This window comes from Chionomys nivalis, chromosome 22, assembly GCF_950005125.1.
Source record: "Chionomys nivalis chromosome 22, mChiNiv1.1, whole genome shotgun sequence".
Lineage (NCBI taxonomy): Eukaryota > Metazoa > Chordata > Mammalia > Rodentia > Cricetidae > Chionomys > Chionomys nivalis.
In genome coordinates, this window is record NC_080107.1 from 2711008 (window position 1) to 2729857 (window position 18850).

Consider the following 18850-nt stretch of genomic DNA (forward strand, 5'->3'; position numbering starts at 1 on the left):
ATTCAACAAATACTGTATGCATAGTCACTGTAGCCTTATATTTAAAAAGGCCTACTCAATGAGTATTTATGAAAGTTGAGGGCAATTATTTATATTATTTTAATCAAGAATTATATATACATATTTTTATATCTCAAAAAATTCACTCTTTCAAGCTGATATTTTTCACAGAATTCACTTTTAATTTAATTTATACAGCATCAGTAAGTAACATCAACTACCTAGGGGATTCATATAGAATCAGATCCGAGAGATTTCTGATAGTTTTATTGAGCTTTATAGTTAGGTTTACACATTTATATAATCTTATCAATCATTTTTCTCTGTGTTATATTCTTTGATATTATTTAAATAACAGGCATTTTTCAGTTTTCTTATTAGCAATAATCTATTTCTTCAGAAGGAGCTCTTTTTGATAATTTGTTTTCTGTTTTTAAAAAACTAATCAATCTATCTTTTTTCATTTTACATACCAATATCAGTTCCCACCCCTCCCCTCCTCCCATTCCATCCACCTTCTCCCCACATCCACCCCCATCCAATCCTCAGAGAGGGTAAGGCACATTGCTTTGGGGAAGGGCCAAGGACTTTCCTACTATATCTTGACTGAGCAAAGCATCCATCCAAAGACAATAGGTTCCCCAAAAGCCAGTACACATAATAGAGATAAATCCTGATGCAGCTGCCAGTGGCCCCACAGTCTGCCCCAGCCATGCAACTGTCACCCACATTCAAAGAGCCTAGTTTGGACCTATGCTGGTTCCTTCCCAGTCCAGCTGGAGTTGATGAGCTCCCATTATCTCAGGTAAACTGTTTCAGTTGGTGAACCCATCATTGGGTTGACTTCTTTGCTCATATTCTTATTTCTGCCACTCTTCAATTGGACTTTGGGATCTCAGCCCAGTGCTCCACGAAGGGTCTCTGCCTCTGTTTCCATAAGTTCTTGGATGAAGGTTGTATGGTGACATTTAAGATATTCATCAATCTGAGTATAGGGCAAGGTCAGTCTGGGCACCCTCTCCGCTATATTTTAGGGTCTTAGCTGGGGTCATCCTTGTGGATTCCTAGGAACAGAAGGAGTTCTAGAAGTATTAAATTTAGATTTTAGTTGAATTTTGTAGTGAATGTTCAACTGTACAACTTAGTCACAGAAGATCTGATATCATAGTTTCCATATGACTGACAAAGGTAGCTATAAATTATAAGATGTGTTTGTTACCTTGTTTCTGGTATAAAATAGAAATATAACAGGCTAATGACAATATATTGCTCAATTTTAGTATTATTATTGATCATTTCTAGGTCTTAGAAGTGAAATATATACTTAAATAGTAAGTAAGAGATATTTTTATTAATTTAAATAAAATCTTTAGTTAAAAGATAATTTTTATATACATAGCAAACTATTATACTAAATACACATAACACACGTATGCATCTATAATTAATAGTATACACATCATGAAAAAGGTTTGGTTGAATTACTAAGTTTAAATTTCATTAAAAAGATAAAAGAACAATTCCTCCAGTGACAGAGGGGGTGGGTCGGTTATCACCAAGAAGAAGAAATTTTAAATTATGTAAAATTAAAAGTTTGCTTATACTTTTTACTAACAACATTAAAAAAATTACAAACAAAACTTTAATGCATATTTTATTCATGCTTTAGAGACATGTCCATCGCCAGATAATTTCATGAATGTCTAAATGCTGGAGTCAAATTGATCAAGTCCTCCTTTTTATAAGCTTTTGATATTTTTTCCAGACAGCTACACAGAGCTTTACATCACGTTTACACCCTTCCAAACCCATATGTAAGTTTGTACTTTGTCCATTGTTGAGTAGCAGTTTTTTAAGATTTTAAATTTGACAGTCAGTAATGCTCTTTTATAATGTTTAATAGGAAAGTTGAATCATTTTCATGACCATATGAAACTTCAGTATTTCTCCATTTACATCTGGTATTTCTCCCTAAAATTCACTAAGGAAATATCACTTTATTGATTCTTAGCATAAATACTTATATTCACAAAGTTTTGTTTTTCACGTAGTTCTGGAAGTGAGGAATGAAGCTAAGCAAATTAGATAGGCTTTTCCAGGACCATTACAAATCAAAACACAATGGGGGAGAAAGCGGATTTTCTTAGAACCTGAATATCCTATGATGTAACTCTCAATTTTCCTGGTATTGTTATTCAGTACCAACTTGCAGGCCTAACTGAAGAGCCTGCCATGCATATATTCATTTAAATTTTTCTAGGGATACTCTATTTTGCAAGTGTTATTCTGGACACATTCTAAATACCTGTGACAGCCTACAAACCACAATCCCACAGAACTTAGACAACAATGAGGGCACTAAGAGAGACTTACATAGATCTAATCTACATGGGAAGTAGAAGAAGACAAGATCTCCTGAGTTGAGTAAATTGGGAGCATGGGGACCTTGGGAGAGGACTGAATGGGGAAGGGGAGAGCGAGGAGGGGAGCAAAGAAAATGTAGAGCTCAATAAAAATCTATAAAAAAATATTTGTGACAATGGAAAACTGCCTTTTCCCTTTCATATTTTTATTGTGGTCAAGAGGGAAAGATGTTGTGGCATATAAAATGTTATTTATATCACATGAAGAAGTACTGAAATGTGACTTGATTGGCTGAAACAAAGGGTTCTAGGGATATGGAACGAGAAAGAACTATTTCAAATTCAGTGATTAGGGAAGGTACTTTTATTTTAATATGTTTGTTTCAGTACAAATTCAGCACCTTAAGATGCTTTTTAGATGTTAGTATACCTGCTGTTTCTTCAAATTGTTTTCACTTGGAAACATGGCTGGGGAAATCTCTTTAAGAGTTCTGCAGCCGGGCGGTGGTGGCGCACGCCTTTAATCCCAGCACTCGGGAGGCAGAGGCAGGCGGATCTCTGTGAGTTCGAGGCCAGCCTGGTCTACAAGAGCTAGTTCCAGGACAGGAACCAAAAGCTACAGAGAAACCCTGACTCGAAAATCAAAAAAAAAAAAAAAAAAAAAAAAGGAGTTCTGCAAATTAATTGATATAAGTCATGTTCTTCTAACGATAGTTATAGTACTAGAACAAAAGCTTATATATTTTCAAGGGAGAAACATTATTGTAAGCCTCTAGTACCTTCTAGAACCTTTTCAGAAATTGCCTTATAAGATGACAGCTTTTTTAGAACTGGTGAAAGGTTTCAGGTGATTGATGATGGTTGTGAAACTTTCCAGGGAATTAAATATTAAAGACTGTGTGAGAAGCAGAAGAAGCCATGTATATCTGAAATCATGAGTGAGTGTGCACTGTCTTTCATGGGCATGACCATGTCAAGAGCTCAAGCCTCAGACCCATTAAAAAATTGCAAGGTTTTCCTCCCCCATCCCACACCATAAGCCAAGTCCATGTTCAGAGGGAAGTGGTAAAATCTTCCCTTCTGGTTCATGTGCTGGTGTTCATAGTGGTTGTAGAAAATGGTCATCATTGCTCTCTCCCACTGAATGTTCTCAGTCTAAAGACTGGTTCCCTACAAAGACTGATTTTTACTGAGTTTAACTAAATTTGCCTCCTTGATTCTCCTGTACACCTTTGCCTCCTTGTTTATATGTAATAACTCTCCTTCTTGTCCATTTGTATAGATGAATCTCTCTGTTCAACTGTATATAATAAATATGTGATACTGTGCTACCTCCAGCAGAGAGTCAAACCCATCCCATCCCCAGATTTTCTGTCTCTATGTCTCTGTGTGTTTGTCTTTTATTTGTTCCTTCAAAATTTCCAATCTGGGCCAAGTCTCTCAGTCCATGCAAAGGATGGGACAATGGCAAATCCTGTTGTTCATTTTGATTGGGAAAAGAAAAGCCCAGTTATAAAATTTTAATTTTCTTTCTTAATCTTTGAAGGAGAAAATTTCTTTTCCTCTACTTTAACATTGATCCTATGTCCCTACTGGTGTTAAAGTGTAATTTTTATCAGGGAGGCCAATAGTATTTTCAGTTGTTAGGTTCTGGCAAAGATTTGCTGCTAAAATAAGAACATAAGAAATTTAAATTTTGCAGCCTCAAATTTCATAATTCAAGAACAGTAAAAGTCTTGAACTCATTATTTAATTTGAAAAAACAAAGTCATATTTGAGGTTTATTATTTGTAGTTGAATGAAATATATTTCTGTTTTCTGGATGTGTCCTTGGGTAGCTCTTTTCAGATCTATCTCTTCTCTAATGATATTTGAAGTTTCCTCCAGCATTATCTTCTATGAAATGCTTCCTGTGATATCCTTTAGGATAGAACTAGTCAGTATGAAATAAAATATCCATTTAGAACATTAGTAAAAGCAACTTCAAGTGTTTTCCATTTTGTAAGGAAATCCATTACTTGTTTCCTTCAATACATCAGCAAATAATTTCATATTTCACCGTTACTTTTTCCAAAAGTTTAAACCTCGCTTTGAATTTAGGAGAGCTGTTTCCATCAGAAACTGTTTCAGTGGCTTTTAAAAATCTAAGTATGCTTTCTTACTTATAGAGAAGTAATAGCCTCAAAGAGAAGTAATAGCATCAAAGAACCAGCATTTCCACTTCCTAAATCAATTTAGCATTCTTGAAATACACCGTGCAGTGCAGCGTGATCTATTAGAATGTTAGCAAATACATTTTTTTCAGAGATGGTATTCTAGTTGATGTTATCAGACTTCGAGGTGTAATTTCCTTCTAGTCATTATTTAATCAATGATATTATGCTAAGTGATACTGTGGAAGTCTTTTTCATTTTTTTTTTTTCAGATTTCGTTTCCCATTACTATCATGAATGTGTATCACTTGGACTTTTCTCCTGGCAGCTTTAAAAGCATCTAATCTCTTACTGGCATATCAGATCTGAACAATATCTTTCCCCAAGGCCTCTCATTCTTCAGATTCTATTAACTCAAGGTTCTCTTTGTGGATAAAAACCTCATTTTAATTCTAATATAAAACTCTTGGCAATCAGTGTGTGTTCTGTCTAAAACTGATTTTTCCACTCTTGAGTTCATTTCCTTAAGTGCTGGATCAGAAGCGTCTCCTGCATTGTAAGTGCTTATGAATGCTTATCAAATTGAATTGGCACAGGATGGCTGTGATTAACTTCCTCTTACAATAGGAGGCTTTGAAAATTTGCTAACAAAAATCTGGATAAGATCTTAAGTAGTAGAAGTGAGAGCAATAGAAACTTGATTGTAAGGGACATGGGCATGATTATTTGCAAAAGACACAAGCCACTTGAATGAGCAGAAAATGAAGAATGATTGAGTTATGGCTCAACATTATAAATGTATATTAGGCATCTATTACTAACAATGTTAAGGATTAAAATATGTTTTATATTCTTGGACTGTAGTGACTTTTTTAAAAAAAGACCATACTAATATTGCACAGTATTATGAAGAAGGTATATATAATATATGTATAATATATATGTAGAATTAGTGCGAAAATATACATGATGTATTTGTCTTCATATTGTAAATATTAATTTTACTTTAATTATCAATTAAACAATATTGGATTATTTATTTTCTTGCTAGTATTTTTAGTTGACTAAGAAGAGAACCTGAAATTTAAACTTAATCTCAAGAGTGAGATTTTTTTAACAAAAACAAAATAAGAGTTGTATGTTCATCCTACATAATTATAATAAGTACATCATCCCAGATGTTTACAAGACCTTTTAATATTCAACAGAAAGGATTAAACTTTGTTCGATGCTAGGCCTTGACTAGGAGTCTTCCTGGATATCCCAATGCCACCCTGTGTTGTGGAGATCACGCTGCTTTGGGTCTGAGGGTTAGTCCCTTCACGTGCTCTAGCAGAAAATAGATGGGGTGGATGTTAGGACAGGCCAAGTCATAACGCTAGATCTGGGCTTGGGCAGATGTGGTGTTGATCTGTCAGATGAGAATTGAGGACAGCTTTCCCATGGTCACAGTTTCAGGGACCAGGTCCCTCGCACCAGGGTATTGACTAGTGGTTACTAAGTGGCAATGTCCACCTCGGGAGTAAATATAGGTTCATTTAAAAATAAGTAAGTTTATCATATCTTACTAACTAAGTTTTACTAAATGTAACGTAGACTCTCTGTACTCAGCAAATATTTGACACAGTTTAGAAACTTCCAGAAATCTACTCACTGCAATTGTGTGGAAAACAAAGAGGAAAATACCTGTTTAATTAGTAGTAAAACACTCATCAAAATAATTGTGGAGTAAAAAATAACACTATTTGTTAAGCTGTAGGTATAAAAATACATCTCATGTCTTTATTTTCTACATAAATTGTCACCTCATTGACCTGTATTAACTTCACCAGAAAAACATAAGAAATCATGTTCAAACTCACATATGGATGATTTACTAATGGTACTTTTGAGATAACTGCTAAACATTTTTAAAATCCTATTTATTTCCTTACTCCAGTCTCTAGCGATCTTGGTTGCTGGTAAGGACACATGCACGCTCTTCGCAAGCTAAGATGCTCACAGTTTTTTAGACAGTACCAAGTTTCTAACCTCAAGTACAAATGATTTTGAAGCCAAAGTTCACATTTACTTTACATATTTTTTCTCCCTTAATGTAGGACTCAGGAGCCCATTTTAGGAGACTCAAATGCTGCTTCATATTAGTTATCGCAAATCTGATTGACATCTCTGAGTCAAGTTTTGCCCTCCATCCTGATCACTGAGCCTGCAAATTTATTTGCATTTCTGCTTACCCTTGGAGATCACAAGTTTCAAGTTTCAAATTTTCTTCTTTTTAAACCACATAAGAGGGTAAAGAGAAACTTCTAGACAGAATTGATGGAATATTTAAATAAAAAACCCTAGGTTTGTCTAATAACAGAAGTTGCTGCTTAAATCCAATATACTGAGAATTTAGTTTGGAATTGACTGTGTTCCAAATCAGCATATGGAAAAGTAACCCCAAAGAATTCTTTTCAAGGCCCCTAATTTCTCCATGGTCTTCCAATACCTCTCTACTGCATTAGTTTTCTCTTTTTCATTTCTCTTTCCCCTTTTTTCCTTGTTGGCCTGGAGAAGATATATCAGGTAGTGTAATCTGTCCATTTTCAATGCTTCGGTCTTTATTACCATTGAACAACTTTTGAAAGATGGTTTGGGATCCAGAAGGATTCTTTTTCTGTTTGTTTGTTTGTTTTTCTATATCTTCCACATCATAGTAGGATGCATGTATCATTAGAAGTAAGAAAATCAGCCACCTTTCTGCAGATCTAAACTTTCCTTAGTATCCTAGGCATCTGGAAAACCTCAAAACAGAGAAATCATATACGGGCCTAGACACGTGTGTGTGTGTGTGTGTGTGTCTGTGTTTGTGCTGTTAATTTCTCAGTTTATTATTTGTTGACTTGTTTGCTTTGAAATGGTTTCTCTGTGTAGCAATGGCTGTCTTAGACCAAACACTCTCTGTAGACCAGGCTGGCCTCTACCTCACAGATTAGTCTGCCTCTTACTCCCCAATGCTTGGACTAAAGATATGGGCCACGACTGTCCAGCTTCCTCAGGTTATTCTAAAACTAAGCTACAATCAACTTTTCTTTATTGTAAACCGTGTTTATCAATTAGAAAAATATTAATACAGAAATGTTCATTTCTATAGATGTCCCAAGTATTGTTATATTCTGAGCTCGTCTTTTTGAAATAACAAGAAAATTATATCTGGAAAGAATTAACAACTAAAATTCTGATAGTTGAAAATTTATTGATACCAAAAACATACTATGATAATATTACACTTACAAATTTATTTTATTCAGAATCAATTTTCTTCTGAATAATTTGGATTTTATTAATGATAGTTCCTAGAAAGTTTTTTAATTTCCTCAGAACAAGCAGCATAAATAACTCTAAGTACGAAAAGCGAGTAAAAAAATGCACAAACTACTTCCCAAAGTAGATATTTCTTAAGACACATGTTTGTTGACTTATGATGATTAGTAAAGTATAATAAAAGTAAAACAAAAAGGCAAGTCATGCAATTCCTTAGATATCACCAGTAAAGTTGGTGAAACGCTTTGAAGAGCTACTGAAATGGCTAAGAGAATGAAAATGCTTGCAACACTAGTCTAAAGACACAGGGTTGGCAGGGCGGTGGTGGCGCATGCCTTAATCCCAGCACTCGGGAGGCAGAGGCAGGCAAATCTCTGTGAGTTCGAGACCAGCCTGGTCTACAAGAGCTAGTTCCAGGACAGGCTCCAAAACCACAGAGAAACCCTGTCTCGAAAAACCAAAAAATAAAAAAATAAATAAATAAATAAATAAATAAATAAATAAATAAATAAATAAATAAAAAATAAAGACATGGGGTTGATGTGCAAGATCCTCATTAAAAAGTACAGATAGAATGCTACAGATCTGTCAGCCCGGCACTCCAGTTCTGTAAGAAACAGAGGCAGAAGAATCATCTCTGGGAGTTCTGGTCCCCAGAGCCAACTCTTTGCTTTGTGGAAAGTATTATCTTTATGTGTCTGCTATATCAGTATATTTCCTTGCCCCAATAAAAGCCTTTCTTCAACTCCTGGGACAGTACCCCAAATCATCTGGACACTATGGGCCAGTTATCTGAAGTATGAAAAATGCCCAAAACAATAAAAAGTGGAAGGAAATAACTGATTTCTAAAAGTTGTCCTTTGTGCTAAACAAGCACACTGTGCCACAGAAATAACAGTGTTCATGTTTATATCACATACATACACACACACACACAAACATACACACTGCAAGAGATAAAGAGAATAAATTATTTAAACTATAGGAAAAAATGTTACTGCAGATTAATAGATCCAAAATAATGGAACATTGCTGTTGGGTGTCAGGGCTTAGTTGATGTTCACACACACACACACACACACACACACACACCTGGTACAAATAAGTATATTGTTCTCTTGTAATCTTTTCTTAAAATGTGCGCTGATTTATACTTAGAAAACACAAGCCTTTCTTCTGGACACGTTTTTCCTTTTCCTTAACACTGACTGATTGAACTCATCCTCAATCATAAATTCATGATAAATAAGGAAAAAGGGAACAGTTACTCTTAATTTCTTCTCTATTGTTGTGCCAAAACGCCATGACCAAATCAACTTGTAAAGTAAACCATTCATTCGGGGCTTATGGTTCTAGAGGATTAGCCCACGAGCATCTCGGTAAAGAGCAAGGAGCCATCGGGCACATGCGGTGCTGAAGCAGTAGCTGAGAGCTTCCATCTGACAAAAGAAGGAAAGAGAGAGAACACTTGGGATGGTTTGGGCTTTTGAAACATCACAGCTCACCCCATGGCCACACCTTATAATCCCACTCAAACAGTTCCATGAACTACAGGACAATTGTTCAAACATATGAGCCTGTAGAGGCATTTATCATTTAAAATACCACTCAGCTAAGAAGCAAGTGTAGGGAAGTTCATAAAGACGGTCTCCATTGTTGGGTGGTGGTGGCGCAAACCCTTAATCCCAGCACTCGGGAGGCAGAGAGAGGTAGATCTCTGAGGGATGCAGGCCAGCCTGGTCTACAAGAGCTAGTTCCAGGACAGTCAGGGCTGTTAGACAGAGAAACCCTGTCTCAAAGACCAAGAAAAAATTGTCTAAAACAGTATTTTAGCTTAAGATAAAACTTGCAGTTTAGTTGTCTGTGGTTCACAAGTGGTTTTAGATAAGAAATATAGAGATTTGGGGCTAGAGAGATGGCTTGGCGGTCAAGAGCACTCATTGGTCTTGCAGAAGATCTTGGTTCACATCCTAGCATGCACATGGCAGGTAAGAATCTATGACTCCTTTAGAGTTCATATTCAGGGGCTCTGACAGCATCTGACCTCTAAAGACACCAGATGCATATTCGAACATTTATCAAAATGATGTATGTGCAAATGACATTATATGGAGCTAGTAGGCTCTATTTAGGAGCACACACACACATATGTGTATGTTTACACATATATGTATATATATGCATGTGTATAGAAAAGTATTTGGAGGGAAGAAAAAAGAGAAAGGCTGTAGGTAAATTATAATATCAAAAATAAAGTATAATATAACATTCAAAAAACAAAAGCATGATATTAGCCAGAATACCATAGTAGACACAAAAAAACATTAAAAATGGTTTTATCATACATATATGTTATTTCTAATATACCATTAATTTTCTTTACCTATCTATACAGAGATATTAAGAAGTAATTTATTTCTCAAGTGTTACTGAACATCAGTTTAAATTTTAAAGAAATGCTCAAATTTCTAAATAAAACTCTTCCATTTTCATAGTCATAGAATTCTCTGCAGGAATAATGCATCCCCGTAACCTGGCCTGACCTCAACTTCCTCTGGGGAAGATCAAAATGGCAAGCTGCAAGACACTGAGCTTTACTTGCTGAGGTGAAGGTCACTTTGCTGCCTTTTGGGAGGTATTTCAGCTACACTGTGGCCACTAAAACAAAAAATCAAGATGTTTGAGGGATAGAGCAGAAAAGTAATCATTCCCTGTTCTGACTCTCCATTGCATCGGCCTGACAGATTCTAACAGGGAAAATAGCTCCGAATTGCCGACAGGCAGCCAGGTGAGTGGACAGACTCAGTGGGACTTGACTTGAACAGCAGATGAATAGGTGAGATTGCTCAGAGGAAATTTTTTTTCTTTTACCCTGATGCTGAATCTTTGATCTTTTCTTTATTTTTAAACGAGAGACTAAAATTTAGAAGGATAATGCACTATTAGAAACTGTTCTATTCGTGTTTTATATGAAAGTCACTTAAAATGTGAAATGAAATATAATATACATTGACAATTACTAATTATGTACTATACTTGATACCTTTGAATTCATAAAATTTATTTTCATACCTCAATGAAATCCAGTCATCTGTACCATATGCATGTAGAGAGTCTAATAAAACCCTAGGAGGACCAAGATGGGAAGACCCATTCCTACTAGCAACTGCTGACAATCACAGCGAGGTACACACATGACTAAGCTTTTCAAATGCATTTGTTTCATGTACACATGGGTGCTGTATTTTTCTCATGGGTACACATAGATATACTAATATTGCATGTTTTTTTCAAAATTTTATATTCTTATATATATATATATATTTGAGTCAATACATAACTAATAAGAATGATAAAGGTTACCAGGATATTGCCTTTAAACTCTCATCTTCTTAAAAATTATTTTAAGCTTTCGTTTTGATCAATAAATATTATAATCATGTTATCTGTTGTGAGGGCGCACAACAATTAAACCAGGATTATGGGTACATATTGAGAGAGACAGATCACTGAGATATATACAAATCCTTCAAAGAACTCTCAGCTTTATTATATCAAGCTATATCTTATGTTGTAAAAATAATAGCTATTAGCCTAGTGTTGGCATGTGCCTGGGGTAGACAGGTGAACTTATAGAATTCAAACTCAACATGGTATATGTATTGAGTTGTAGGACAGCCTATGTAGAGAGAAAATGTCTCACAATAAAAACAAAACTAACAAGAAATAGTAGCTATTGTAGAAAAGCACCTCAAAATAATGTTTTGTAATCAATCTGCCATTTTCCGGCACAAAGCTAGATTTTCTCTGTGTTGGAATCCTGCGTGTCTTCGTGCTTCTCTCTGCCAAGTGATATTCTCCAGTCTTAGTAAGGAATTCTCCTACCACTCCTCCCGCAACCTCAGTCAGCAGAGAGGAACACAAGACTGCATCCACCAAGACACAGGTACGAGGAACAGCATATGGTTTTACCTTAGATCATCTGTGAAAAACCAAAAATAGTCAGACCCCCAAACAGGCTGGAAGCCAGGACTTTTCAAATAGAGTCCTCTGTGACTCTAAAGGCGTTAGACAGAGACCTGCATGCTTTGAACAGATTCAAGCTGGATCACTGCCAGTTTTGTATAGGTCTGGAGCATGCCCACACTCCCAACACTGTGAAAGATTCTTTGTGTCAGACTTAGTCTAACTAGATCTTTATCAGCCTTATCTTCAGAAGTACTGTCTGCACCAACTGTCCCTTGCTTGGTCTTAGGTAGCACAACTAATTGCAGACCTTTGGTTACAAATGAATCCTACTGACTAATTCTTCCGCCAGACAAAGAATTAACTCTGATGAGGCAGTCTTAACCTGTATCCCACCAGCTACCAGCTGCAGTGTGCCACCATGTCTCTGATGCTGTTTGGGTTCTTGTGTCTGCAAGACTCGAGGATAGAAAAGTCTAGCATAGTCATATTGATCAAAGAAAGTTCTTGACGAAAGGTATCCTACGTCTGGGCAGTGTGGAGCAAGACTGCACTTGTTAGGAAAAGAGGGTACTAAGTACAGGACATTGTCTTGTCACTCAGTGCTATTTGCTGAAAACTAATATCAGGCAGGTATTAGTAACTGCTGTTTCCCTATCACAGACAAATAAAGACAAAGCTTCTAGGACAGTGTTTGGGCCAGGTGGAGAAAAACATCTGCATCCCATCAGAATTTTGCAGTTCCTTGACTCTTATCACAATTATGCCTCCTTTATCATTATGGGCCTGTGTTGTGACAGACTCCAGGAACCCTAGGTCCAGGAAGTGACAGACTGTACAGGCTACAGGGATGACGTAGCAGTCTGGGCCAGGTTTTCCCATGGTTTATCTTTCCATTGTAAACAGGAAACAAATCTTATACTGTTCAGTCAGCAGAGCACGAGACTCTTAATCTCAGGGTCGTGGGTTCAGTTCCACATTGGGTGCCAGTCTGTTCTCGATTACAATAAAGTAGTCCCACACTAGCTCTGAATAGAGTATAATAAAGGTTTATTTATTTATGGGTAGTCTCATAGATTAGCAGTCCTCTACATGAGCGGGGAATAGGGGCTACATATGTTTCTGCATTTGTATACCTAGCACATGTGGCCACGCCAAGAGTCAGTCAGTATCTTAAAGGCTATTGGTTGAAGGAGTTCCCACAGCTGACCACAGACCAGCAGCTAACTGAGGAACACAGTCCAACCATACCACAGGAAGTAGACTGTGGAAGCAGACTGCTCTTACTAGACACTCCCTGATATTCCTAAAATTCAGGTGTGTGCTAGTGACCCTTTTGACCTTCTATTGCCTTCTAGAATGAACGAACATACAACAACCGATCAATAGAAAGGTTGTAGAAAATTTTGATTTATGGAACCATTTTGCATCAAAATAAGAAGCTACTTAAACTAAAAGACAATAAACTGCTGTTTAGAGTTTGGGGAGGGGCAGGCACAAAGAAAACTAGATTGTAAAGAGTGGAATTAACACCAAATATTTCAGTGTTGAGATGACTTCACACCCTACCCTGAAGAAAGACCTTTCAAGAAATAATGATCAAATCAAAAGCAAAAGATGCTGTAACAGCAGACAGATAGACAGCAACTGGTATAGAATAATTTCCAAACATATTTAAAATAGTGATTTCTAAAGCAATTTGATGATATGGAAAACTACATAGAAATAATTAGAATTTTAATAGACAAACGCCAAGTAATGGACACAATTTTTAAAACTGCACAAATTTGTGAAGTGAAAAATATACTAAATGAAATTAAAACTGCAATTGGATGAAGAATAACAAGTTAAAGTGATCAGAAGGTGCTCATCCTTAGGCTATCTGGAAGCACTCAAGGAGAAGGGACAAGAATGATTAAAGAACACCACAGCTTTGGGACGAGATTATGACTATCTTCATTATCTGGATTTAAGAATGACCTAGGAATGTCACAGAGACAGAAAACTCATCCAAACAGATCAGAAAACCTCTTCCAATAGCTATTTCATGTTCTCTAACCTATTCCAATAGCTGTTTCATGTTCTCTACTAGCCAATAGCTCATTACATTTAATTTGTGTCTGTGTGTGCATGTGTATGTGTGTTTGATTTGATTTTGCAAGTTAACTTTCTTAGTTCTTGAATAGACTTAATCATTGATGAAGATCTATATTTTCAATATTTAGGTCAGAATATTGCTAGACAGTAGATATTTTATGCTTATTAGAAATATTCTTATTCAAGGTTTTAGAAGAAAAAACAAAATCAATAAATTATCCACCTTCAATCTGTGCCTTTCTTGATGTCACTTAAATTATCAACGGTTGTGTTATCTTCCCTGAGAGATGATAAACACTGTTTATTGTCATTGGTACGCCACTGTCTTCTAGAAAGGAATAGTGTGATAATATAGATTTAAATCTTTCCAGCTACTGCATTGTTTCCTAAGATTTTGCTCATCAAGAGAATGATTAATTATTATGCTGAACTAATGAACCATAACTATGCTATTTAATGGCATTTGATGATTCATCCGCTTCTAATGCTTAATAGGATTTATTATGGTCAAGTGGATACCTCTTTGTCTTCAAATAACAAGCCAGACACAGTCTTATTTCTTTTCGCTTATTTGGATAGAATGTGTTTGTTTACATGCATGCATGTGTATGCGTGCGTATATGTCTTGTGTGAAAAAATATTTTCTATTAAAATAGGAAAACAGCATTATTCAAAGTGACTAGAGAATAGTATACATTTTAAATTTTGTTTTTGCATTTTATATTATAATTTTTGATATTTATATTGTGTGCTTCATTCTTTAGTAAAAATGATACATGTTTTAGGTTAAGGCAGACATCTAAATGCCACAAAGATGCTTTAGTTGTAGAAACCTGATGATCCTGACAGTCCTACCTCAGTTTTTGTTGTTGTTGTTATATTTTTAGTATGTGATATCTCTAATTTTTAAAAAGGAGTAACTAGTTCACTAAATTCACTGAGGACAGGGAATTCAAAAATTCCTTAGGCTTACTGAAGTGAATTTGCATTTATGGACAATTTGACATTTATTGTCAAAATACAGAAAGATAGTAAGTAGTCTTAAATAATACATACCCATGAATTTAGAATAACTAGTTACTTGTAAAATGAGACATCCAACATGTTTTACAATGTTAGGTGTCTAGGAATCATCAAAGGCTACACACTAGGAGAAGAAATAAGTCAAGGACAGAATCTTAAGCATTAATTAGTCAGGTGGTGTTGAGGCCCCAAACTGTGATCTTATTTATACCTTGTCTGAAGGTCAGAGAGTTTAAGGTTGTTCAAAGTTGTTGACAACAAGTGTGGTACACATTCTAACCTTGTGTATGGTTGCTTTGTGTTTTGGACATTAAGATAACTCACATATGTAGATGCACTCCACCCAGACCAGTGGTTGGGATATTTAAGCATCCTTTTGCTCCTTCTTTTGAAATAGAAAGTTGACCTTGGGAGTAGCTGCCTTCAGGACACTTGGTCTAGGGAGGGTGCACCTTCTAAAGAAAAGAATGCTTTTCTTATGGATTAATGACTTGATAACTCAAAGTATTGTTTAAGTTGTCCTTTGTCTTCTTCCTTCTGTTGTATTCGGGTATAAAAGTATATAGAAAATTAAATGCAGGCATTTTAAGTATTCACTGGAACTCCCCCTGGTACTGTTCTGTGTTTTCTGTTTTATTATTTTTACTCATGTCTTCATTTTCGAGTTCCCATGCCCCTACCTTAGTAAGTGGCACTTTTGTCAAAGCTGGTCTCTGATGATGTGGGTAATTGAAGGCTGACTTTCTTCTTACCACAGTTCTTTAAACATAATCCAGTCCATATGAAAGACTGGACCAGTGACAGTAAAATACAATTCTTTAAATTGTCTTATAAACACTTAATGAGATAATTTCCCATTAGTCTTTGTTTTTGTACTAGATAATTCATGTTATTTTAACTCAATATTAATGCAAAGTTAGTGTGAATTCATCCGTTCAAACACAGTCCTTTTGTATTTGCCAAAACTAATTTAGAACATTGTTTGTGGGTGATGTTTAACAAATAAAATATTTACAAATTTGTGCTTATCTTTATATCCCATCATTAGATAATCAACAAAAAAAAGTTTTCATGGTAAATAGCAGGCACATTAGAAAATAAAGTCAGTGTTAACTTCATTTCTTAGTCTCTATTTTAAATCCACAGACAAGCACCTGGCTGAGCTTGGGAAACCACAGAGACAGTTGACCTGAGCCAGTGGGAGCTTAGGAACTCTGGACTGACAGCTGGGGATGCTGCATGGGACTGAACTAAGTAAGCCCTTTGAATGTGGGTGACTACTACATGGCTTGATTAGTTGGGGGTCCCAGGTAGTGGGACCAGGACATATCCTGGGTGAATGAACTTGCATTTTGGAGCCCAATACCTATGGTGGGATACTTTGTTCAGCCTTGATGTGGGGGAGGGGCTTGGTCCTGCCTCAACTTGGTATACCTGACTTTGTAGACTCCCCAGGGAAGTCTTACCTCCTCTGAAGAGTGGATGGGGGATGGGGAACAGGGGCTAATATGTAAAATTTAAAAAAAATTAATAATATGTAAATGCAGGAAATATTTTAAAAAATATTGAATTTATAACTGCTATTAGTATGAAAACACCAATAAAATAAACTATGTTATATCATGCACATCATGCACATGCTTGATCATTTTTTCCATGATTTTCAAGGTAGTTTAAATCTAAAATACTTGTAAAGAACACAGTCATGAGTCCTATAATGACTCTGTCAGGTGTAGATGGAACATGGGATGAAGAGAGGCCTTTTAGACTATACCACCTGCTGACGTCATGGTGTAAGCACATGGTAAGGAAACTTATGCCATTATAAAAACTGATCAAGATGGTATTTCCCCACACATGTAACTCATTGCTAAAGAATACAAGGCTGCATACATAAAATTTTACTTATATACAAGTATATAGTGTATATGTATACATATATATATACATATAGTAGTGTTGTATTGTTGAAAAATTTAATTGCTATACATTTGAGGACATTTAGCAGGTGATTGACTGTAGAATATTGTTTTCAAAACAAATGTGGACAGTGAAAGACATTCACCAATGACCTTTTTCAATAGTAGACATTTGTTTCAAATATTGCTTTTGGTCTTTTAAACAAGGTTTATCGTCACAGGAGTACATATTAGAAACTATAAATTGGATGAAAATAAAATAAAATTTTAATATAGTATTAACAAGTCGGTCTACTATCAAAGCTTAAAAAATGCTCATTTTTTTACTTCTCTTTCTTACCTGCTTGTGAGCGTGATCATACGAATTAATGTGATTGTCAAACTCCTGGTGCTTATAATACTGCTTGTCACAGAGCTCACAGTAGAAATTTGCCTTGAGATCCTCCAGAGCCTTGGCAATAGTGTTCTCCTTCTCAGCATAGTCCTGGAAGACAAAATTTCAAGGCTTCACACAATTCACTCTCTCTTGAGTTAACATTGCTTTAATGGTTATCTACTTTAGTACAGTGATTAAAGCTAGAAATAGGACAAAGGACAAATGAGGAAATATTGACAAACAAACTTAGAAAAAATATGAGTTAAAAAAAGAAAAATATTCACAGATGAAGCCAATATATTGAAAAAACCAGCAGAAACACAAACAAGCAAATAAGTCACATAGAAAGCAGCATTAACTGGGCACACTCCACTCTGTGCCGACGTTAGAAATGAGAGTCCGACAGCAACTGTGATTCCGCTGTAGGTCTCTGGTCCTCAGCAAACGCAGAATCCTCTATAGTAAGCATCTGAAGTGTGTGTGGAAGAGCTCCGTACTGCTACATAGAATACAGGCTCTTATTGTTTATCTAAACTACATTAGTTTGATCATTGTAATTGACTCCACGATCATTTTTTTAATTAAATAAACTTGAATCTTTGGATAATAAGTTGCTTTTATGTAAATTGTTTAAGTTCTTCAGGTAAAATAAAAAAATGAAATGAATGAAGGAAGGACGAAGAAAAGGAAGGAAGGAACTGACAGAGGGAGGGAGAGAAGGAGGGAAGGAAGCAGGGAGGAAGGAAAGGAGGACACTTAGCAGCACAACATATTCATGACACTAACTGAGAATAAAGATTGGTTTACAACTCTACCTTTCAGAGGATTAAGAACAGAATCAAGTGTATGAGCTTATTTATTTACTTATTCTATGTGTCTTTTACATCATTCATTCTGATCCCATTCATTTCCACTTCCCTTCATATCTGCGCTCCACCCCTGCAGCCCTCCCACCACAAACAAACTTTAAGAGAAAAAAATTAAAAATCTTGTCAGGAAGCTGCAGTGTGACACAGTGAGTTATACCATAATTCCCTTTGTCCATATCTTCACTTGCACTTGTTCATTGTAAAGAGTCATTTGTCTGGTTCGAGGCCTCTGGTTTCTACTACACTATAGATTCTGGGCCATCACTAAGCCTCCTCTTGGATATTCTGTTGTTGCCCTGTGTTATGGAGATCCTGCAGCTTGGGGTATGAGGGTTAGGTTCCTTCACCTGCTGCAAGAGATCATAGATAAAGTGGATATTGGGCTGAGCCATGTCATAACCCTGGATCTGGGCCTGTGCAGTTGTAAGGTTGGCCCACCAGATGAGAGATGTGACAATTCTCCCATGCTTACAACTTCAGAGCTGGTTCACTCACGCCTGAGTTAACTGGTTGGCTCTACCACTCTTATACCCACAGGATGAGCTCTCCTACCTGTCCTACACATTGTTGAAGGTGGGGCAACTCTTCCCTGACCATGCTGCCAAATCCTATCAATGCCTGAGGCAGGTGGGAGAGCTGTCCTGGTGGACATAGGAGGCGGAGTTCTATGAGCTTTGATTACGAACCATGAACTACTAAGGATTTGGCTATAGCTTTGAGACCTTAAATATTGTTGCTACTGCCGGACACAAGTGCATCTTACTTGTTGAAACACTGC

At 36.2% G+C, this 18850-nt stretch overlaps 1 protein-coding gene across 1 annotated transcript in view; it reads right to left on the minus strand.

Annotated features, from left to right (window-relative positions):
• Znf804a (zinc finger protein 804A) overlaps nucleotides 1-18850 on the minus strand; it is a 180382-nt gene that overhangs the window by 7011 nt on the left and 154521 nt on the right. The window contains exon 2 of the mRNA XM_057755309.1: nucleotides 17168-17311. Within this exon, the coding sequence (XP_057611292.1) occupies nucleotides 17168-17311 (144 nt within the window). The remainder of the gene's footprint in view (nucleotides 1-17167; nucleotides 17312-18850) is intronic.